At 49.0% G+C, this 23,745-nt stretch overlaps 1 protein-coding gene across 2 annotated transcripts in view; it reads left to right on the top strand.

Moving 5' to 3' along the window:
* LOC137434950 (dedicator of cytokinesis protein 7) overlaps nt 1–23,745 on the top strand; it is a 264,889-nt gene that overhangs the window by 1,444 nt on the left and 239,700 nt on the right. For both annotated transcript variants that reach the window (XM_078784918.1, XM_078784912.1), the window contains exon 2: nt 3,691–3,790. In XM_078784918.1, coding sequence (XP_078641044.1) covers nt 3,691–3,790 — 100 coding nt within the window. The remainder of the gene's footprint in view (nt 1–3,690; nt 3,791–23,745) is intronic.

Below are 23,745 nucleotides of genomic sequence, written 5' to 3'. Positions count from 1 at the left end.
TCCCATCTCGTCTTCAGTTGTCACACCCTTCCTCCCGTCCATGGTACACGGAATCTTGTGGTGAGGCTGTTGCCCTGAAACAACTTGCTTTCGTCTCCTGGAAAGCAAATCCAACGGAAGGAAATCTCATTTCCTTTCACAAAGCCCGAAACAAGTGTGTGTCCACCCTCAGGAGAGCCAGGAAACAATATCTCACTGTTCTCAAGACCGAACTCTCTTATCTGTCTCCCTCTTCCAAATCCTGGTGGCGTCTGGTCAAATCTGTTTCTGGTGTTTGTTCCCCCTCCATCCCCTCCCTCACCTCAAACGGCTTAACGGCTGACTCCGCACGTGAAAAAGCTGAATGCCTCAACTCTGTGTTTGCCTCTAAATCTTGTGTCCCAAACCCATCCCTCTCTGTACCCACTGTACCCAGTCGTACCCATCTGCTCCTGGACTCTGTGTCCTTTCCTCCTGACAAGGTGGAAAAGTTTCTGTCAACCCTCGACTCTGATTCTGCAACTGGTCCTGACGGCATCGGCCCACCGGTCCTAAAATCATGTGCTTCCGCTCTTTCACTCCCTCTTTCTGTTCTCTTCACCCTCTCCTTTGCTCAAGGTCATCTGCCATCTGCTTGGAAATCAGCCAACATCACCACTTTGCACAAAAAAGGTGCAAAAACAGATCCCAGCAACTACAGACCAATCAGCCTTCTCCCAATTATCAGCAAAGTCATGGAATCCATCATTGCTTCAGATATGAAATCTTTCCTCTTCTCCAATGGCTTGATCTCTGATCATCAATTTGGTTTCAGACCTGGTCACTCTACTCTGGACATGCTGCTTCTGCTTTCTCAACAATGGATGGAGGTCCTCAACGCCAAACAGGAAATTAGAGCCGTCTCCCTTGGCATTTCACGTGCCTTCGATACGGTCTGGCACCCTGCTCTGCTCACCAAACTCTCCTCCTTTGGTATCCATGGAAATCTCCACGCATGGCTGGCGGACTTCCTCTCTGGTCGTAGTCAACGTGTGGCCCTGAATGGGTTTCTCTCATCTCCTCTTCCTGTTCAGGCTGGAGTTCCCCAAGGTAGTGTTCTGGGCCCTGTGCTTTTTCTGGTCTTCATCAATGATCTCTCTGACTCTCTTGAAAATCCTCTCTATCTCTTTGCTGACGACTCTACTCTCTGTCGCTCCATTCCTCATCCCTCAGATCGGCAGTCTGCAGCCTCCTCACTCTCTGCAGACCTGGACAAAATCACAGACTGGGCAAACAAATGGAACATGTCTTTCAATCCTGATAAATCTCACACTCTTACGATGTCTCTCCGAAAAGACCGACTGGAAAACCCTCCCATCCACTTTCTGAATAATCCTCTCCAAGAAGTTCTGTCACTCAAGCTTTTGGGTCTCACTATTTGCCATGATCTTTCCTGGGAAAACCACATTTCAAATCTGGCCTCCAAAGCCAGTCGCCGACTGGGCATCCTCCGTCGTGCGAAGTCCTTCCTTGGCACACCTGAGCTCCTCACCACATACAAGGCTTTCATCTGCAGCTCTATGGAATACTGCTCTCCCCTCTGGTCTGGTGCTCCTGCCTCACACCTAGCCCGTCTTCACGCTGTTGAAACCAAAGCGTTCAGAATCATTGGAATCTCCCGCGATGAAGCTAACTCCAAGGGCCTTTCACTCACTCACCGCAGGCAGGTTGGTGGTCTTTCCGTCTTCTACCGACTCCTCTCTGGCCTTGCCCCCCCAGCCCTCTCTGGGCTCTGTCCCCCAAATATTCCTACAGGTCGCACAAGATCTGCCTGCAACCCTCTTATGGTTAAACTGCCAAAATCAAGACTTTCTGCTCACCTTCACTCCTTCATTCCTCTTTTCTCCCGCCTCTGGAACAAACTCCCTCACTCTCTTCAATCCCACTCCACCCTCCAGGTCTTTAAAACAGCTGTTCACCACCATCTCTTATCCTCCCCCATCCAAAACCTTGATCTTCTCTATCCCCGCTAATTCGGTCCCCTTGTGTTTTATACTTCTCCCACCCCCCCCCCCCTTCCCACGCCTCCTACCCCCAAGCCCGCTCCCTTCCACACATCTCCCTGCTCTCAAATGTTGTGTTTGTGTGCTTCCCCTTCTCTCCCCATCTTGTCTTCCGCTCCCTCTTTTTATATATTTTGTTTGTCTGGTTGATTTGTTTGTGAAATAAATGTTAGCTCTTTCACGAGCCTCGATTCAGTATACAAAAAAAAAAAAAAAAGTAACTGAGAAACGCGCTTCAAATGATCGAAAAGATGTATATACACAGGAAAAACAATGTTCCAATTTATAATTGTTGGCTTCGGATCGGTCGGATTTCGGGGGGGGGGGGGTGGGGGGGGGTCCCACCGTTGAAATGTAATTTTGAAGCAGAATGGACACTTTCTCAGAGGGTTTCCCGAGCTAAAATATTTCATATACAAATACGTACAAAATAAAACACAGACACCTAATATCTAAGAGGTGCAGACGAAAACTGCATTTTAAGGGTCTTATGGGAATCGGGCCACCGACTATGATGGGTATTATGTTGGAGATCCTTCTGCCTGTGTGGGGATAGTGATTTCCATCAAACATCCCACAATGTCTTTCCCGAAGAGTAGGAGAGTTCTTACCAGCACCCTGGACATATTTCGAATTCCGCTGGGAAGGCAATGGTGCAATTCATGTCAAGAAGATGCTTCACAACACGGACGTCACCACTGGGCACAGACGTCACCACTGGGCACAGACGTCACCACTGGGCACAGACCATCAAAGACGTGTGAATGGATATGATGATGCATTTTGGAATCATTTCTTTCATGATTAAAGCAGTCGACAAATCTCATTGAAAGTTGCCATTGATCCAATTTTATTTTTGTTCCTCGAATTGAAAGTTAAACTCGGGGAATTACTTTTTACTTTTCAAAGCAGCGATTGTAGATTGCGGTCGTGCTTCAAACTGGACTGACGGCAATCCCGTCACCAATTCCAGTTTTGACCTGAAAATGATTTCTGGAGATTAATTTTGAAGTTGTAATGTCAGTTTAAGCAAGTTGTTTCCGTTGGGAAGTCGGACCATGCCTGAGAATATAAACAGTGAGACGAGTGAGGGTTTTTCTCGTTGCTTTGTGCAACAAATTCTGGTGGTTAATGATGAGATGGAGAACATTTCATTATTCCGTTGTAGTTGAGCATGTTATTGCATGTAGTTTTCTTCTTTCGTATACAGTACATGGCTGTGGGTAGTATTGCCTGTGGACCCAGCTGTGCCGCCGATGCAGTGCCCCACTGTAGGTTAGAGAAGGATTTTGGAATTTGTCCATGGTGCCGGCGATAGCTCGCCTACTCTTTGCGAAGGGCACCGTGGCATCTTTAAAGTTCAGCAACTAATACTGGCAGACAGGACGCCCAGATTAAGGTTGACCCAAGGGATGGCACACCCTGATGACGGTTTATAGCTGGGCCAAGATGCAAACATAGCCTGGACAGCTTGAAGGCAAATGTGCGTACCTCTAGGATATCCTGCCAGGTATTGCAGATAGTAAAAAAAATTTTTTTTCTCATTGGTACATTATTGGGACAGAAGGAGGGAACACAGCATTTCATTTTTTGGGGGGGGGGGGGGGGGGCTTTTAAGATGTGCTATTGTTATTCGTGTTCACATATGAAGTGCGTCTGTTCTGCACAGGGCAAGAGCATCCGAAATGAGAAGGCAGGTGTCAACTTTTCATGTGCATGGGTCTCTGCCCAAGTCCTTTTCCCTTACTGGCACGGGGATGCAGCAGCCGGTGAGACGATTCTTGTTCAGATATATTCAACACTGGCATTACCTGGTTTGAAATGTGATATTTTCATTTATATTTTTATATATATAGATATTTGTTTTGATATTGATACTTTTTTTTCTTAACGTTATGTAAAGTACATAAATTGTGTGGATTACATCATTTGTGGATGTGATCAATTGCCAGTAACCATTTTATATAACTGAATGTGCAGGTGCAGCATCTAACTCAATATGTCGAAATGTCACACACATCCATGCCCGTGGGATTCCCACGGGTGACCCCGCTAGTATATATATATTTGTTTTGATATTGATACTTTTTTTTCTTAACGTTATGTAAAGTACATAAATTGTGTGGATTACATCATTTGTGGATGTGATCAATTGCCAGTAACCATTTTATATAACTGAATGTGCAGGCGCATCATCTAACTCAATATGTCGAAATGTCACACACATCCATGCCCGTGGGATTCCCACGGCTGACCCCGCTAGTATATATATATATATATTTGTTTTGATATTGATACTTTTTTTTCTTTTTTTTTTGTATACTGAATCGAGGCTCGTGAAAGAGCTAACATTTATTTCACAAACAAATCAACCAGACAAACAAAATATATAAAAAGAGGGAGCGGAAGACAAGATGGGGAGAGAAGGGGAAGCACACAAACACAACATTTGAGAGCAGGGAGATGTGTGGGAGGGAGAGGGTTTGGGGGGAGGAGGCGTGGGAAGGGGAGGGGGGGGGGGGAAGCAAACAGCAAAGTGCCAGGCAGGTATAGGTAAAGCTAATTGGGTTTTAGGTTTTATTCACAGGAGGATAAATTACAAAACAAAAGAGATAGTGTTAACACTCTAGGGGAATGAAATGAGCCCTCATCTAGAATATTGGGTTGTTTTAGTCGCTACATCTTAAGAAAGACATAGCTGCCATTGAGATGGTTCAATGTAGAGTGACTAGATTTATCCCAAGCCTAGATAGAGTAAGTTATGAAGAGTGGCTGAAGGAGACATGACCTTCTTACATTAGAAAGGTGATTTGAAGGACATCTGATAGAGATGTTTAAGATAATGAGGGGTATCGACAAATAGGTGCACAAGAGTTTTTCAGCAGAATGGACACTGACAGGGCAAGGTGCCACAGTTTAAGACGAAGAGGAAGAGAGTTAGGACTGTAGTAAGGCAGGGGTCTTTCAATTGGAGAGTGACGAATGCATGGAATGGCCTTCCTGCATGGTTTGTGACAGTAATCAGTGGACAGTTTTAAAATTCAGTTGGGCCTAGGTATCTGGAAGTTGTGGGAATGAGGCAGGGGTGAGGAGGGATTAATAAGATGTTTGCAAGATTGTGCAGGCTTGAGGGGCCCAACGGCTTCCTTCTGCATTGAACTTCTTTATATTGTTACGGACCGCGGATTAGATGTTATTTTGACCGAGCGGTGGTGTAACCGCGGCCGAACAGTTATTGCCCGACTAAAACCCGATTCAACCCAAACGTTGGCCGTATCGCGCCACAGCTACTCAATCGGGAAAACTCTAAAGTGACCGAATGCAAAGAGGAAGAAGACGTACAGAAGAGTAACGGGATTTATTATTTACACACACAAGCAAAAAGGAGCAGTCACGATTAATTACAGGGACATGAGACGCAGGTGACACAGTGAATTCCTTATACAAGCTTAATTACCTACCCAGGACAGAACAAACAAAGACACTGACTCACGCGGGGAATTGCAGAGTGGATTGCTGGAAGGAGGTGTGTGGCTGGGGGGGGGGGGGGGGGGGGGGGACGGCACGGAGCTGGCTGGAGCTTGATCCCGCACGGAACGTCGGGCTGGACCTCAACGGCCGCTGATGCCATCGAGCCTGTCGTGTGCGCGGAGTCACGGGTCGGAGCTGCTTGTCTCAGTAAAAGCGCATCTGCTCTGGCGACCCAGCTCTTTCTTTGGACTCAGTAAAAGCGCAACTCTCTGACGACCCAGCTCTTGTCTCCTCCCTCCTTGTCTCAACTCTTTTCGGGAACGCCCTGCCGGCGGGTTATATAGGCCCCGCCCCTCAACCTTTGCGAACCTCCCCCAAACGCTCTTCCTCCGCCCTCTCAAGCCAAACCCCTTGTTCATGGTTGGTCGAGTGGGGCTGGCTCACTCCTCCCCTCTCTGACGAGGTGGGGACCCGCCTTTCTTCCCCAACCCTGCCTCGTGGCCAATGGTGGTTGAAGAAAACCACCCAAAATGCAGTTGGCCATCGAAATGAAATGAAAGGGGACCTATTCTTATTTCACTTGGTACAATGGAGTATTTAAGTTAATGGGAGACACAGCCTTACCCTAAGACACATAATAAGATATAAGCTATCGAACAGGGGCATTCTATGATTGGCTGACGTGTATGCTTATGGACTAATTACCGAGACGCCCTTTTTACCTTTATACAACTCTGGAGGCAAGAGGGGCCATATCCAACCAATGGTACACAGCAGTTTACCACAATCCAATACACACAATAAAAAAAATGCCATCCTCATATCCGCAACAATATATATCATCAAGTATAAAATGGCTGGCACATGCCAATAACCATTGACCGCTTTTTGACATTGGTAAGTTGAGGAATTTGATGGAGAAAACTGGTGTGTGTAGACGATAGCGATTTATAATTTGAATGCTTGTGACCATATCCCGTGAATCATTCATTAGCGACCGATATGCTAATTGCTCATTTTGAGAGTTCAACCAGCTTTTGAAAGCTTTGTTGTCTGTTTCAAAAATGCTAAATATGAAGGTGTCTCGTGGGTCCTTCTTTCAACTGTTGAAACTGTACCACTTGGAAGCTTTGATAGTCGCAAGCAACTCTAATTGGACTTATTTGTTTGTGATTGTGCTACACTTAATTACTTGCTGTATATATATATATATATACATACATACATACATACATATATATATATATGTATATATATATATATATATACATATATACATACATACATACATACATACATACATACATACATACATACATATACACACACACACACTAGCCGAAAGCACCCGGCATTGCCCGGGTCCTTTTTGAATGAATTTACTACTATAATTCAGCTTTTACTTGCGGCAGTAGAAGATTGACTACTGTAATTCAGCTCAGCTTTTAATTGTGAAATGGGCCCAGCCTGGCCGAGGCGGCCTCGACCAGCCTCGCCACCTAGCCTATAACCTTCCCGGAGCCCGTCCCGACATTTTTAGTTCTTTTTGAATGAATTTACTACTATAATTCAGCTTTTACACACGGCCGTAGAAGATTGACTACGATAATTCAGCTCAGCTTTTAATTGCGAAATGGGCCCAGCCCGGCCGAAGCGGCCTCGATTGGCCTTGCCACCTAGCCTATAACCTTCCCAGGGCCCGTCCCGACATTTTTAGTTCTTTTTGAATGAATTTACTACTATAATTCAGCTTTTACTCGCGGCCGTAGACGATTGACTACTATAATTCAGCTCAGCTTTTAATTGTGAAATGGGCCCAGCCTGGCCGAGGCGGCCTCGACCAGCCTCGCCACCTAGCCTATAACCTTCCTGGGGCTTGTCCCAACATTTTTTGTATTGGAGGTTTCCTCCTATCTTTCACCGTTCAGGAGATTAGCTTGCGCAGACAAACAAACAAACAAACAAACAAAAACTTTCTTTTATATATATCGATGAATGTATATACAATATATATATATATATATTGTTGTGGTCTGAAAATGTACATCTCTCTATAATGCAAGCAATCTCTGTGTGTCTGTGTGTCTGTCTCGGTCTGTGACCGCTGTTTCTCGACAACCACTGGTCCGATCTAAGTGAAACTTGCCAGGTATATTGCTGGGGACCTGAGGATGTGCCTTTTCAAGGTTTGCTATTAATCGGACAAGTGGTTACCAAGTTATGGCCATTTATTTAGCAAACACATACGTTTTGTACATGAACGAAGGAACAGCGAAGGACAAGGGTGAAGGAACGGCGAAGGACGAGAGCGAAGACCGAAGGAACGATGAAAGTTTTAATTTTTCTTTGCACGTACGGTCAAGCTACAGCGAAGGAACCGCATGTGTTTGTTGTTGCTGCCTCGCGGTTTGAAAAATTGGCCATTAAAACTAATTTGCGATTAATCGTAACTGCGATATGTGAACTTCCGGACAGTGAGGCCTTATTTTTGGTATGTACGTCAACGTACGTATGTCCACGTACTTACCTCCCCGCATGTACGGGCACACACTAGTATTGATTAATAAAGGTTAAAGGTTTTTCCCCCATAGTTATTCCACATGCAACACGTAGGTCACCTTAGAACGTTAGTTATTTCATAGTATATGTGAGATAAGGCCATTTCCAATAGTGATACCTGCGTTGTGTAAAAGAAATAAATAAGAGTAGGCCCTGTCAGGGAATAAATATTCTTATTGACAATATTGCTAGAATATATCTCAATGTGATCTTGTGTAAAGTGGAATATGTTTTACTTTACAAATGAGCCAAGAGCATAGGACTAGAGCAATATAATTAAAGACAGAATGTGTAACGCTCTTGGACTGCCATCTGTGTCTATCAATATTTAGCCTGTGTTCCATAGATGGAACACAGGCTGCAAATTCCCCCTCAGCAGGTCAGAGCATTTGACCTCTTGAACAGAAATAATGTCGTGCTCTCAGTCTCCCAAAATAGAAAGCTGGCCAAAGGAGCCAAATAAGGCTTTTGGATGAAGGAGTCTGGTCCTTTATAAGAAAGAGAAAGTTGCGATTGGAGAGAGAGAACTGGGAGAGTGACGGAGGAGCAGTGGAACTGGGAGACCGACTGTGAAGTTCTGAAGACCTACAGACCAAGCTTCAACAAAGACCTACCGAACAAGCTTCAACAAGGACTGGAACAAAGACTCATTAAAGATCTGGGCTTAGTATACAACAAATTCTCTAAAAGTGAATAAAACATTAATTTGCTAAAACGAGTTTCTTGAAGTTTTAATAGTGAATACAGTAGAAATTATTCTTCTACAGCCCCGTTCATTTTACAGCCCACCCTCCAATCGACTTCGTTGGGCACCATCCAGTCTGCGCCCCATTCCCCATTGCGCACCATCCAGTCTGCGCCCCATTGCCCCTCGCATTAGGATGCTGAAACCAGCCAAATGCCACGAGGTAAGGCCTGGAAAAGGGGCGGAGCGTGAGGTCGGGGGTGTGGCCACGTCAAGCAGACATCAAGGGCGGAGCTGGTAAGACCCCAACAACCAACCAGGCCTCAGTGGGCATGGCCTAAGGGGCGTGGTAAGTGCACGTCTGGCACATTCGAGAGGGTTCGCTGGGCGGCGCTATATAACCGCGCACGCAAAGCCCTTACAGAGGACTGATGAGTGAGGGGCTTTGCAACAGGACTTGCTATTGGGGAAGGACTCACGTGATAAGGACTTGTTTGGAGCGCATTGCATTGCGAGGAGGACTCGCACGATTGGCGCATAAAAGAGGCCTGATTGAAGATCGCCCTGTTTGAGGACTGGTTGGGAGAGGCACTGTTATCCTGAGTGATTGCAAGGACTCGTTGAGGATTTGGCTTTGGGCTTGCGGGGAGCGCATATAAAGCGCCGGTATTTATATTACGTACGCGGCCGTGAGCCGTGAAGTAACCGCTAGCCCAGCTTACCAATCCCCCCATATAATTGTCCGATCCGCGCCAACGACACGCGGAGAGCTTGCCTGCCGTCTACCATCTTCTTTGTGGTACGAGTTGGGGACCGGAGCGAGCTGTGGACGCCATCTTTGGACCCTCAACCCGACCATCTACAACCCCCGTGTGAGTCTGAGTCTGAGTGCGAACGGGCCCGTGTCCAGGGATAAGTTAAGACTGTATAAGGCTGCCCTGTGTATCTGCTTCTTCTTCTTCACTGTACATTGCTTCTTCTTCTTCACTGTACATTGTGTGAATAAACCAATCTGTTCTTCCTGTCTTCCCTGATTCGACCGTCTCAGTGATTTCTCCATTGGGTAAACGTGGCACGATTCGGAACCGCTAGAATCGGGTTTAGTCATTGTTAACAGCCCGAATCGCAGCTCGCTATCGCTCGGCGTGTCCACTAAAACCGTGGTTCGGGCGGGGATATTTCCTTGCTTTCTGGGAGGCGCTGGTAATTAGGTAATAGGACTAATTCGGCCTACCACCATATTCAGCGCTGACCGGAAGGAACGTCATAGCCCCGGATCGCGTCGGCTAGATAAAAGACAAGGGGATTAATACCCCCTTGGTAAGGGGGAAATTCCGACGTTTGAGATCCGCAACAATATATATATATATATATATATATATATATATGTATATATTTATATATATATATATATATATATATATATATATATATATATTCATATATATACATATATATACATATATGCATATATCGAGGCGAGGTGCAATGTGATTGGTTCCTGGCAAGATTTAATAATGTATTGCATAGGCTTATCAAAAGCTGATAATCCAAACCTGATTCCATATTTGATTAATGGAACTTGTGGCCTAAATGAGTATGTCGAAATCTAGAGTGAAATTGGGAAAAAATGAACAGCAATTTTAATATATATTTTTAATTTTTTATTTTTTATATATTTTTTTCCGACCTGATATAATTAAATAATATGCTATGTGGGACATGAGGTAAAATGGCTCCAAAATTCTTTTTTCACTCTTTTAGAGGTAATTATTGTATGCCTGTTTTTATTTACACTGCTAACAGGGTTCACAGAATTTTGAAAAATTTAGTTACCCTTTGCTAGAATCGGGCCAAACAAAAAATATTTGGTTGCCCTCAGTCACTTGCCCAAATTTGGTTGCCCAACTGTATTCAATTGAAAAAACAACCCAATTTTCGAAATTTTGCGTGCCCTGAAAGTTGACATTTTCGGAATGTAACCATCCGCATGTTTGGGAAATTCCCAACAAAACATGGAGTTTAGCGCTTTATCCCACTCGAGCCAGGTGAACTCCTTCAACCAAGAGGGGACCAAACTCGGTTTTCTCTTTGTGAGTTTGTATTCTCTCTTTCGATCCTTTGACGTTTCTGCTTAAACTGCAGTATGTGGCCATTTCGCGTCGATGCTTTCATCACCAGCTGATGCCGACTTAAAATATATCAGCAAACTCGTGATTGAAATCACAAAAGGAAAAGCGATCCAAAGCAAACACTGCCGCCATGTTGATCTCGTGCTGAACTCTCGTTCTCACTCTCGCGATGATTATTTATGTCGATAAGGCCAGGTGTAGTGGTGGTGTCAATGTTGTGATCGTGATTTTCCCGTAAGAGGAACATTATTGTATTTGACCACGGTTTTGCAGGAGAATCTTTGGCGATAACGACAAGTGGATTAGAACCCAGAGAAACATTTTAACCCATCGGCAACAGGGCCCTAATCGTAAACTTCCATAAAAAGATTATTATACTCACTCCGGCAACGTGACTCGTGATCCCTAAATATATAATACCCGTTTTAGGTTGGCTGGTGTTGATGTACGAGTTTTTCCCTGTTGTCTTGTTTCCTTTAACTTTTTTATTCCACTGTAGCGGTTCCCGCTGAATGTACACAATCGCCTTGCACCTGCCAGGATGCGGCCAGGGCGCGATCGCCATGCCGGGCTCGTCCGGACGGGCCCAGACGCGCCTCTCCTGGGCATGCCCGGACTCGCTGTTCCCGGGCACGCCCGAACCTCCCGGGCACGCCCGGTCTCGTCTTTCCCGGGCATGCCCGCTCTCGCCTTTCCAGGGCTCGCCCAGAGCGCCCGGGCACGCCCAGCCTCGACTTGCCAGGCCGCGTCCAGGACGCCCGGGCATGTCCAGACTCGCCTTTCCAGGTCTCGCCCAGAGCGTCCGGGCATGCCCGCTCTCGCCTTTCCAGGGCTCGCCCAGAGTGCTCGGGCACGCCCAGCCTCGACTTGCCAGGCCGCGTCCAGGACGCCCGGGCATGTCCAGACTCGCCTTTCCAGGACTCGCCCTTGACACCCGGGCATGCCCGGTCTCGGTTTTCCCGGGCAAACGCCCCGGCATAAATGTGTATATATATTGCTGCCCGATAAACCTATTGTCAGAATACCTGAGCTGTTTTGTTTCATTAAAGCAACTCGGACGAATTCCGTCTTTGGTCGCGTCAATTTTTTCGACTCGCGTTGGAGCGCAGCTCCTTCACTGGTGACCTACCGACATGGACACGGCAGTGACTCTTAAACTGCCTACCTTCTGGGAGGCTCACGCGGCTGTTTGGTTCGCCCAGGCGGACTCCCAGTTCGCCCTGCGAGGCATCACCGCGGACGACACCCGCTTCCACCACGTCGTGGCAGCGCTCGGTTCCGCCACCGCGGCCCGCGCCCTGAGCCTCCTCGAGCACCCGCCGGCTGCTGACAAGTATGACGCGCTGAAGACGCTCCTCCTCGACGCTTTCGCCCTCTCACCGGCGGCACGCGCACGGCGCCTGCTCGACCTGCCCGAGCTCGGCGACACGCGCCCGTCCGAGCGCATGGACTATATGCTCTCGTTGCTCGGTGAGCACTCTCCGGATTTTCTGTTCCGCGAGCTGTTCCTTCGCCAGCTGCCTCACCCGGTACGCCTCGCCCTGGCTGGCACGTTGACCACCGATCCCCGCGCCCTCGCCAGGGAAGCCGATAAGATCTCCTCGGCGGGCCAACACATCGGCGCGGCTACCTGGAGCCTGCCGCCGTCCGAGGCGACGCCCACGACGCCCGAGCGCCCTGCACGGTTGGAGGCCGAACTGCCGGTGCAACTGGCGGCCGCCACGCCGCGCCGACAGCTTCCGACACGACGGCCGGGGCCTCCACCTGACCCGGCGCGGTGTTATTACCACGCCAGGTTCGGACACAAGGCTCGGACGTGCCGACCCCCGTGCACTTTCGGCAAGTCGGGAAACGGCCGGGCCGGCGTTCATTCCCAGTCATGAGCGCCGGCCACTCGGACAACTTGCTTTTTATTCTGGACAAAGCGTCCGGGCGGCGTTTCCTTTGTGACACCGGCGCCCAACTGAGCGTCATACCCGCCTCCGAGTAGGACAGGCGGGACGCCGTTTGCGGCCCCTCTTTGGTCGCTGCTAATGGCTCGGCCATACGCATTTTCGGCCCGCGCGACGTCACCCCCTGCTTCGGCAGCCAGCGCTTTCAGTGGACCTTTGTGACTGCCTGCGTCCCCATGGCTTTGCTGGGCGCCGACTTCCTCTGCGCGCACGGGCTGCTGGTCGACGTCAAACGACGTCGCCTTGTCCACGCCGAGACCTTCAGCTCCCTGGCGTGCACGATGAGCAGCTCCGCGCCGACCGAACTGGCGTGCGCCCTCCCGACGGCGAACGAGTTCGCTCGCCTGCTCGCGGAATTCCCGGCCCTCACGCGGCAAACGTTTTCGGCCGTCGCAGTGCGGCATGGGATCGAGCACCACATACCCACTACGGGCCCGCCGATCTATGCCAGGACCCGCCGCCTTGACCCGGCCAAGCTCGCCGTGGCAAAGGCCGGGTTCGACGCGTTGGAGCACCTCGGCATCGTGCGGCGCTCCAATAGCGCGTGGGCCTCACCACTGCACATCGTGCCAAAGCCGGGGGGCGGATGGCGCCCGTGTGGCGACTACCGCCGTCTCAACGACGCTACCACCCCCGACAGGTACCCGATCCCGCACATCCAGGACTTTTCCGCCCGTTTGGCGGGACGGGTCATATTTTCCAAAATTGACCTGATACAGGGATACCACCAGGTACCTGTCCGGGCGGCCGACGTCCCAAAGACGGCCGTCATCACGCCGTTCGGCCTGTTCCAATTTTTGAGGATGCCGTTTGGCCTCAAGAATGCGGCCCAGGCGTTCCAGCGCTTAATGGACGGCGTGCTGCGCGACCTGCCATTTCTTTTCGTCTATCTGGACGACATCCTCGTCGCCAGCACGTCCCGCGCCGAGCAGCTCCTCCACCTCCGAACACTGTTCGGTCGCCTCAGCGAGTACGGCTTAATTGTCAACCCGGCCAAATGCCACTTCGGCACGACGACCGTTGACTTTTTGGGCCACCGCATCACCAAGACCGGGGCCGTGCCGCTGCCGACCAAGGTCGAGGCCATCACCACGTTCCCACGTCCCCGTTCCATCAAGGCCCTACAAGAGTTCCTCGGCATGGTGAATTTTTATCACCGATTCGTGCCCCGCGCTGCTCAGCTCATGCGGCCCCTTTACGAGGCCCTCCGGGGCAAGCCGGCCAAGCATGACATCGTTTGGTCCGCGGCCATGGACGCGGCCTTCGCGAGCGCAAAACGGGCCCTCGCCGACGCAACGCTGCTGGCTCACCCGGTGCTCAACGCACCCATCGCCCTCACTACGGACGCCTCTAACTACGCGGTGGGCGCCGTCCATGAACAATGGGTGGACAGGGTTTGGCAGCCACTCGCTTTTATCAGCCGGCAACTCCGGCCGAACGAGTTAAAATACAGCACGTTCGACCGCGAGCTGCTCGGTCTATTCCTGGCCGTTCGCCATTTCCGACACCTCCTGGAGGGCCGCCCGTTCACAGCTTTCGTCGACCACAAGCCGTTGGTCTACGCAATGGCCAAAGTCACGGAGCCGTGGTCGGCCCGCCAGCAGCGCCACCTCTCCGCCGTGTCGGAATTCACCACGGATATCCGGCACGTCGCCGGCAAAGACAACGCCGTGGCCGACTGTCTTTCTCGGGCCAGCGCGAACGCGGTCCACCTCGGCGTGGACTTCGCGCTCATGGCGGCCGACCAGACCACCGACATCTCGGTGCAGGCCCTCCGGGCGGCGGACACGGGCCTCCGCCTGGCCGACATCCCCTTCGCGGGCACCGTCCTGCTCTGCGACGTCTCCCAGGGCCAGCCTCACCCCATCATGCCCGTTTCCTGGTAGCGCCGCATCTTCGCCTCCATCCACGGCCTTTCTCACCCGGGCCGGAAAGCTTCTCAGAAGCTGGTGTCGGTGCGTTTCGTCTGGCACGGCCTTCGACGGAATGTCCGCGACTGGGCCAACGCCTGCACGGCCTGCCAACGGGCCAAGGTCCACCGCCACACCCAGGCCTCGCTTGCACCTTTCACCGTGCCTGCACGGCGTTTCGACCACGTCCACGTGGACCTGGTGGGTCCCCTGCCCCCATCGCTTTGGTTCACCCACCTGCTCACCATGGTGGACAGGACCACCAGGTGGCCGGAGGCCGTGCCCCTCACCTCCACCACCCCCGCCGACATGGCGCAGGCGTTCATCGCCACCTGGGTCGCGCGCTTCGGCGCACCGGCGGACATCTCGTCCGACCGCGGCCCACAGTTCACGTCCGAACTTTGGGGCGCGGTCGCCCGCTCGTTGGGGGTCACGCTGCACCGCACCACGGCCTACCACCCCCAAGCCAACGGGTTGTGCGAGCGGTTTCACCGCTCCATGAAGGCCGCACTCATGGCCGGCCTTCAGGACGACGGTTGGACCGACCGGCTGCCGTGGGTCCTTTTGGGCCTCCGCACGGCCCCCAAGGAGGACCTCCGGGCGTCCGCCGCCGAGCTCGTCTACGGCCAGCCGCTCCGCGTCCCGGGCGAGTTCGTTGCCCGACGCTACCAGTCCCTGGTCCGCCGCACACCAGCGCTCGGACCTCCAGGAGGCCGCCCGACGATTTGCCCCCGTGCCAACGTACCGCCACGGTGGCCCCCAGTCCTACGTCCCCCCGGCGCTTCGCACAGCGGAGTACGTCTTTGTGCGTCATGACGCGCACCGGGGGCCACTCCGGCCGCCGTACGACGGGCCCTTCCGGGTCCTGCGACGGGGCGACAAGTCCTTCGTCGGCGGCCGGTCGAACCGGATCTCTGTGGACCGCCTCAAACCGGCGCACGTGGACGTCGATCGACCACCCTTCCGTTGGACCGTTGGCCCTTCCTCCGCGGCGAGGCCGCCCCCCGTCCACGGTTCCCCCCGCTCGACCAGCCACCACCAGATCGGACCCCCCCACGACCCTCCAGGGGTCGCTTCAGCTGGGTCATCCGGACCCCCCTTAAATTGACCCTGCCGGTGCAGGTCGATTCTGTAGGGGCGTGTGTAGCGGTTCCCGCTGAATGTACACAATCGCCTTGCACCTGCCAGGATGCGGCCAGGGCGCGATCGCCATGCCGGGCTCGTCCGGACGGGCCCAGACGCGCCTCTCCTGGGCATGCCCGGACTCGTCTTTCCCGGGCATGCCCGCTCTCGCCTTTCCAGGGCTCGCCCAGAGCGCTCGGGCACGCCCAGCCTCGACTTGCCAGGCCGCGTCCAGGACGCCCGGGCATGTCCAGACTCGCCTTTCCAGGACTCGCCCTTGACACCCGGGCATGCCCGGTCTCGGTTTTCCCGGGCAAACGCCCCGGCATAAATGTGTATATATATTGCTGCCCGATAAACGGGCTTGTCAGAATACCTGAGCTGTTTTGTTTCATTAAAGCAACTCGGACGAATTCCGTCTTTGGTCGCGTCAATTCTTTTGACTCGCGTTGGAGCGCAGCTCCTTCACCACCATAAATAGAGGACAAGGAGACTGGTTTCTTACAAGGCATTTATTATTTCTCCAAATGGAACTGTGCAGCGCAAGAGTCTTCATATTTCATACCGTCGTTAACTATGCAGCTTATACTAAGAGGAAGCTGAACCACAACAGAAGCTCTTCGCTTCCTGTCCCTGCCAAAACCAAAAACGGGAGTGACTCAAAGAAAATCCATACATTCAAATAACCACGAGTCAGCAGCATTTGTTTATCAATAATCATAATTGTGCTTACAAATAGAAGGGTGAAGGTGACTTACAAACATGGGTAAAAAAACAAATAAATCTGTAGGGGCAATTAAATTGTTTGTGTGATTTATTATGTAAAAGGTGCAAAATACTGTGTTTAATAAGGAAATTACAATTGCCCGACAGAAAAATTTGTTTGCCACGGGACGTTGGGCAAGCGATTTTTGCGAGCCCAACGCCCAGGGACAACCAGTACCGGCAGCGATCTTTTTGTGTCAACTTTTGTTGCTCTTGTGAACATCATTATCTGTTCTGTGTTCTTGCTCTTCCACACTCTTTTTGGCTCCAAACTGGAGAACACGAAATGTTGTTTACCCAGAAATCTTGCATTAATACTATTATGCTTGGGGGGGGGGGGGGGTAGGCAATACCTTAGAGACAGGTAGAGTGTATAGATTACCATGCTCCGTATGTTGCATTGAAGAAGAAGAAGAAACCCCATGTAATAAGTAGGAAATTTGTTTAGACCAGATGTCGTGGAAGTGTATCTTCATCCCCATGAGAAGGGTGGGGTTTGTTAATTAGCTAGGGATTATGGGTAATTAATCCCCTGTATGTAATGGTCTCTGTTATTTTTTTTCCCTCTGTTCCTTATGACAACAGCAGCACACACAAATAGTAAGAAATCACCCATTAACCACACTAAATAAAAACCAACCGGAAACAGGACATTGTGCACTTCCGTGGATAACATCAACCTGGTGAGCACAGAGGCACAAAAGGTCCGTGAAGCCACGCCCCGAGGAGCAGTGATTGGTCTGGGATTGATTGGCAAAAAGACTACTAAGTTGGGACTCGCTGATCGGATCGGACACAGAGACGTCGTGAGATGACGTCAGAGTCTTGACTATAAAGGAACGCTCGGCCGACATTTTCTCCTCTTGCACAAGGGAGATTCATCACGAACAGTCGTGTCCCGACATTTTGTCTCTTTCTTCTTCTCTCGCTTTCCTCATGGCTTTCTCTCTTGTGTTGGGGTGCTCCGGAGCGAGGGACATTCTTCAAGAACAGGGACATATATGGTGCGCTCTTGAGCGAGGGACATTCATTGGGAACAGCCACGATTTTGTATCTCTCGTTTGCTGGATCCGGTCGTGAACGGTCGTGTTCCGACATCTTCATCATGATCATGAGGAGGAACAACTGCGGACCGAGAACTGCGGTTTCCCACGCAAGGACGATGAAGACGAGCGCTGCTGGGCGAACGAGGGTGCGCAAGCCCTAGTTCACGCACACGGCAGCGTAGCCTGCAGTTTTTCCGCCAAGGACGCCAGAGGGTTTTGACGATTCCTGATGAGGTTCAAGAGCCGATTAGAGCTAAGTGCCACACAAACACATATTAATTTTTACAGTTATTTTTCCCATTGTTTGTATTTCAGTCTGTATGGGGTCGCTACAATTAGTAATTTATTTTTATCGTGCTTCTGTTGTTACCGGCATTTTCTTTAATAAAGCCGGTATTTTTGTACATTTTAATCCTGCGTCGTTTGAGTTAATTTATCCAGGTGCGAAGAAGTCGGGTGGAAGCCGTCCAGGTAAGTTTGTCATCCTCCTTTCCCTCGTGTGTAAAGAATACCGTCATTTTTGAATGAACGCCTCGGAGTTAAAGCTCGTTTGGTCATCCATGTCGCCCTGCGGTGTTCACCAGAGTGCAGGCACACGACAACACTTTCAAAAACTGCATATTGTCTCGCCACCATATAATTGGCCAACACTGCAGCCGAGAGAAGTCAACGTGAAAATCCAGAAACCCGAGAACTTGAACAAGCATTAGATGCAGCACATAGGCAAAAGAGACAGTCAGAGAAAGCCTTTCAATCTCATGAGTAGTTCCAGAACAAGCGTTGAAAGGTAGTGGGAAGGTGGAAGTGTGAAGGGTGTCTGTAGTGATGCGACTTGAAATGCCCATTTACATTTTCCATCACTGTGGACAGGTACTTTTGCTTGTAATCCTGTAACCCTTCCTTCATATCTCCAAGTGGTGTTTATTTGCTCACTGTCCTCTTTGCCCTTTTATTGCCCTTTTATTGTCACTTTGTTATTGCCCTTTTATTTAGCATACTATTTGCACAAGTTCTTCCCTGAGCTCAAAGAAATTGTAGCATGGAAACACCTGATACCTAGATTTTGGCAACTTCAGCATATCTTAACCAGCATGAATGGAAAACTGAAAAAGTATGAATGGAAAATTATCTATAGTCCATACTATAAGAGAGTGGTTTGTGTATGTGTGTGTCACCATTTTTCTCAGAAATGGCTGAAGGGATCTGCGTCAAACTTTCAGAGGTTCATCAGTGAGTGCCGGGGAGTGTTTAGACAAAAAGAGTATTTTGAAAATTGTGGAAAAAAAAAAAATTGGATTTTTAAAAATTTGGATTTAAAAAAATCACTCTATAGTATCTAAGCCTTTGTAGCTACTTGGAAGGTAATGTTAAATGACCCCTGACCCCATTCCTTAGTGGTTGTAGGGAAGTGTTTTCGGTCCTCGCAAAAAATAAACCGGGCAATGCCGGGTACCCCTGCCAGTTCTTTATATAAGACTAGTCAATCTGCATCGGGAGAAGAATAAGGACAAATACGGTGTATGCTTGATAGGTGTATGCTAACTGCAGTAAAAAAAAGGCTGAACCGAGGTTCGGGCGTGAACCCTTTTTCAAAGCAAGAGGATGGGCTCATGCCCAAAGCATTACTTCACCTCTCCTCACAGTGGTTGGCGTACCCCTCTCAGCATTTGTTAAGTTCCACATTTGGACAAAAAATTATTTTGGCTGATTGGCTTTTAGAAGGAAAGAAATTGCACATTTGGTTCAAACAAGAGCTTAACAATAAACATGTTTTGTTTTGTCATGTCAATAATAATGCATTTCACTTGTGTTGGAATTTGACAAAATTGACCAGAGCTTTACAGCTGTAGATCTTTATGAGGCCTTTTGTAAACAGTAATCCCAGGCTCATGGTGGAGCCATCTACGTACAATCGTACATTGTACATATAATTTGGATGCAGGATGTCACTGTACTTTTTACATCGCACAGTCGTGTGCAAGATAACGTTGGAATGTCATAATTCACACATGAATCGTGTAATGCAGTATTGTGCAAGATTTGTTGTTCTCCTCCTCTTCCCTTTATAAGAGCTTTATTTGTGAAAATGGGCTTTTTGAGGTCCGCAGTGAGGGCCGATGCACCAAGCTCCTGCCCTGCCTTGACCACGATACTCCTCCACTCCCCTCTGTCCTCAGCCAACACTTTCCACCCTGCAACCACCCGCACCTTACTGAGATCCCTCTTCACACAATCCTGCCATCTCAACCGCGATCTACCTCTTTTCCTCCTACATTGTTCCCTCAACCTATTTGATCTCTTTGCCATTCTCTCTTCCACCATCTGTACGAAATGCCCAGCCCATGTCAGCAGACATTCCACCAATCTCCCTATCAAGTTCATCTGCACACCAATCTCCTCCCTCAGTTCATCCATTCTCCTAGCCACCCTCTTTACTCCCGCAATCCTCTTGACCCAGTTGTTCTCACAAACCTGCAGTCTCTGTTGTCTCTCTGTCAGTGCCACCATCTCCAGACCATAAAGTTAGGCTGGCGTTACACAAGATGTCAGAACCTTTCCTTTCAATCTTCTTGAAATATTTCTGTCTGCCATCATACCAATCCTTCTCCACACATTTGCACCCACCTGAATCCTCCTTTGCACCTGTGTCTCTGACTTACCATCCCCAGAAAATTTCCACCCAGATACTCAAACCTATTTCCTTGTCTGACCTCCTTCCCCTCTAACCTGATATTCATTTATTTTCTCTGCTGCCGAACCCAAATCACCTCTGTTTTCTCAATGCTCATTTTCAGCCCATGTTTCTCAATTGCCTCCTTCCACTCCCCCAGTACTTCCTGCATCTCCCATCCACTCTCCACCACAACAGCCAAATCGTCCGCATGCAATATCCTCCCCAGACTATCTTTCATGCTTACCTTCCTGCTTACCAGCTCCATCACAGTGGTAAACACGAGCAGGCTGAGAGTGCTTCCCTGCCTCAAACTTATGTTCACACCGAACTTCTCTGACATCCCTGGACCAACCAAAAGTCTTCCCTTCGTTTCCTTGTACATCCCTTCCACCAATCTACTTCTGCCTCCAGCGCTCCCATCTATCTTAGTGTCGCCATCACCATCTCTCTCTGGGCAGTGTCGTAGGCCTTCTCCAAGTCCACAAATCCCAATTCCATTTCACCTTGCACCTCTCCAACCTCTTCTCCACCAGCTGTCTCAGCATGAACATCCCTTCTGTTGTTCCCCTTCAATTTCTAAATCCCTGCTCTCCTCCCATCCAGAACCCCCTCCAACACCTGCATGACATGACTAAGGAGTGTAATGCCCCTGGGCTTCCTCAGATCTTAAATATCCCCCTTCCCCTTTCATATCAGCACAATTAATGCTGTCCTCCACTCCTACGGAATTGACCCATCTCTCATACATACATACAATCAACAACCTCTTTGTCCAACTGACTCCGACTTATCCCGCTACAATTATCATCTCTTTACGCACCTCATCAATGCCTGGTGCCCTTCCCTTTTTCATCCTCTTCAATGACGAAGAGGAAGCCGTTCAAACTTCAGTTTCTATGATCTCCACCACCTCCACTTTCCCCTCCACATAACTCCGTAGCTCCAGCTCGCCGTTGCTTCCTTCCCGGTTCAACAGCTTTTTGAAATATCCTTCCCACACAGTCAATACTGCGCCCACTCTCTGTCACGAGCCTCCTCGTCCATCCTTAATCACCGCCCCTCCCCCACCCCCTCTTCTTGTCCTTGCTATCCACATTCCTGTCACGAGCCAATTTATAGATCATCTTCCTCCCTTCATCCACTTTAGATAACATGTCATAATATCATAATTTTGATGCATGGCATGTGGTATGGCAAAATGTCGCTGTACTTTCACATGAATTACAAGTGCATTATGAAACCACGTATGGGATTTGAAATGGCAACGGCCCAGTGGCCAACCCAAATCGTTGACACAACCATTGCTGTATGGGTTTGAGAGGATTTGGCCTTCTTGTTGCAAGAGCTGTCGTGGTTTTGTTGGCGAGTCTTAACCAGCCATGTAATTCTGAGGGCATGGTGCTATGGAAGCCGAATGAATTGAATCATATGCAATGCATTATGATCACCCGGTTTGTGATTTGAAAGCAGGGGAGCTTAAATTGTATTACCTATCACCTATTCGCCATTTGCTTTTTTCATTTTCCTTTACTTATTTGTTTCATATTTCGGCTTTTTACCATTGTTTGGCTATTTGGGGAAAGCAACTGTTTTTCCTTGTGTGTCACATATCTGTGATGAAAGGTTTCTCTTTGTGTGCTTTTGAGGAAGGTTTCTCACTTTGAATGCAGGACAGAGATATTGATGGATTTGAATATGCTGCATTAAACTTGCCAGAAAGATAAGAAATGCTATCCTGGGAAATGTAAACAAAGTACATAGATGGAAAACTTATCTTGCGCAATACAAAAAATGGAATCGGAAGAATTTGTTGTGCTTATCACATTAATCGATGAATTGCAAATTAATCAGGTGCATTGCATTGCATAGAGAGGGTCATTAACCAGTGTGGCAGCTACATTCAAGTGTAAGGTGTGCACAGAGGGAGCTGCAGATGGAGGAAATGTTGAGTTGGATCTTGGAGACGGCATGAAGCTGGAAGGTGTGAAAACATTTTGCTGCCGAGGAGACATGCTGAATGGAGAAGGTGTATCAGACTCGGCAACGGTTGCTCGAGTGAGATGTGCATGGAAGAAGTTTCGGGAACTGAGTGGCGTGCTGACGAGGAGGGGAGTGTCATTGAAGATGAAGGGAAAGGTGTATGCTGCATGTGTGAGAAGTGCTATGATTTATGGGAGCGAGACATGGGTAATGAACGTAGAGCAGCAACGAAGGCTGGAAAGGGTGGAAATACGAATGGTTCGATGGATGTGCGGAGTATCGTTGAGAGAGAGGAAGACAAATGATGAATTGCGAAAGATGATGGGAATAGAGCCTGTGATTGATGCTGTGAAGAGGAACAGGTTGAGATGGTTTGGTCATGTGTTGAGGAAGGATGAAAGTGACTGGTTGAGCAGAGTGATGGAAATGAATGTAGAAGGAAGTAGAAGACGGGGAAGACCGAGAAAGACTTGGCTAAAGATGGTGGAAGAAGAAATGCGGGAAAGGGGGTTAACAAGGAGAGATGCAGAAAATAGGGCGAAATGGAGAAGATTGTCATGGGGCCCGTGAGGCTAACCCCCGCTCTAGCAGGTATAATGGCCTTAAAATGCCTGTTGTTTGTTGTGTTGCATAGCCATCCTGGCAATTTGTAGAAGTGGAGGATAAAAAAGAACCGCGTTGTTTAGGTTTTTGGTTAGTTACTGTAACTTTCGGGTACAGATCTTTTCACTGTCAAACTATTTCTGCGAAAGTTAAGTCCAGTGAATAAATATTCCTTGTACCTGTGTAAACCTCAACGGTAATCACAGTTGATGCACGAAAGTTGCATACATGTGAAACAACTTGAAACGAAATACCCTGAAAGATAATTTGCACGAATAATAAGTACCATACTTTACAGTATATGTTGGAACCTGCATGGTGCTGGAATGCATTGAGAAAAATGTCACCGATCCCCTCCCAATGCCAACTGCGTTTTGACGGCTGCATATTGACTGGCTTTGGATCAGGTTTGCACAAATCGTTCCACAAGTGTTTGGCATTCCTGTTTTCGACCGGCATTGGAATTCCCAGCCATCGGTTAGGTGTGTGACCAAGCTTGCCTTTCACTTCGTTCTCTATTGTGTCACACAATATTAATGGAATTATTTTAAAAAAAATTGTGTAATCATGTGAACATTATTTGATTATGTCAATATCCTTAACACGAACGTAGATTCATTCAGAGATTCCTTCATTTGGATGTCGTATCTTTCAGAAATTGGACAGTAAAAAATATCTCGTCAGAAAACTGTTACGACACAACTTGGTGTCGTTGCAGCACAACTTGCACTGTAGATCCTACTGTACCAAGTACAGGAACATGTTTATGGGACACTTTCTGCGACCACAAACGCATATAAGCGACCACATAGGTGACTATATTAA

The sequence above is a fragment of the Myxine glutinosa genome, chromosome 1, assembly GCF_964187855.1.
Source record: "Myxine glutinosa chromosome 1, kmMyxGlut1.1, whole genome shotgun sequence".
NCBI lineage: Eukaryota > Metazoa > Chordata > Myxini > Myxiniformes > Myxinidae > Myxine > Myxine glutinosa.
This window is presented reverse-complemented; position numbering and strand designations above follow the sequence as displayed.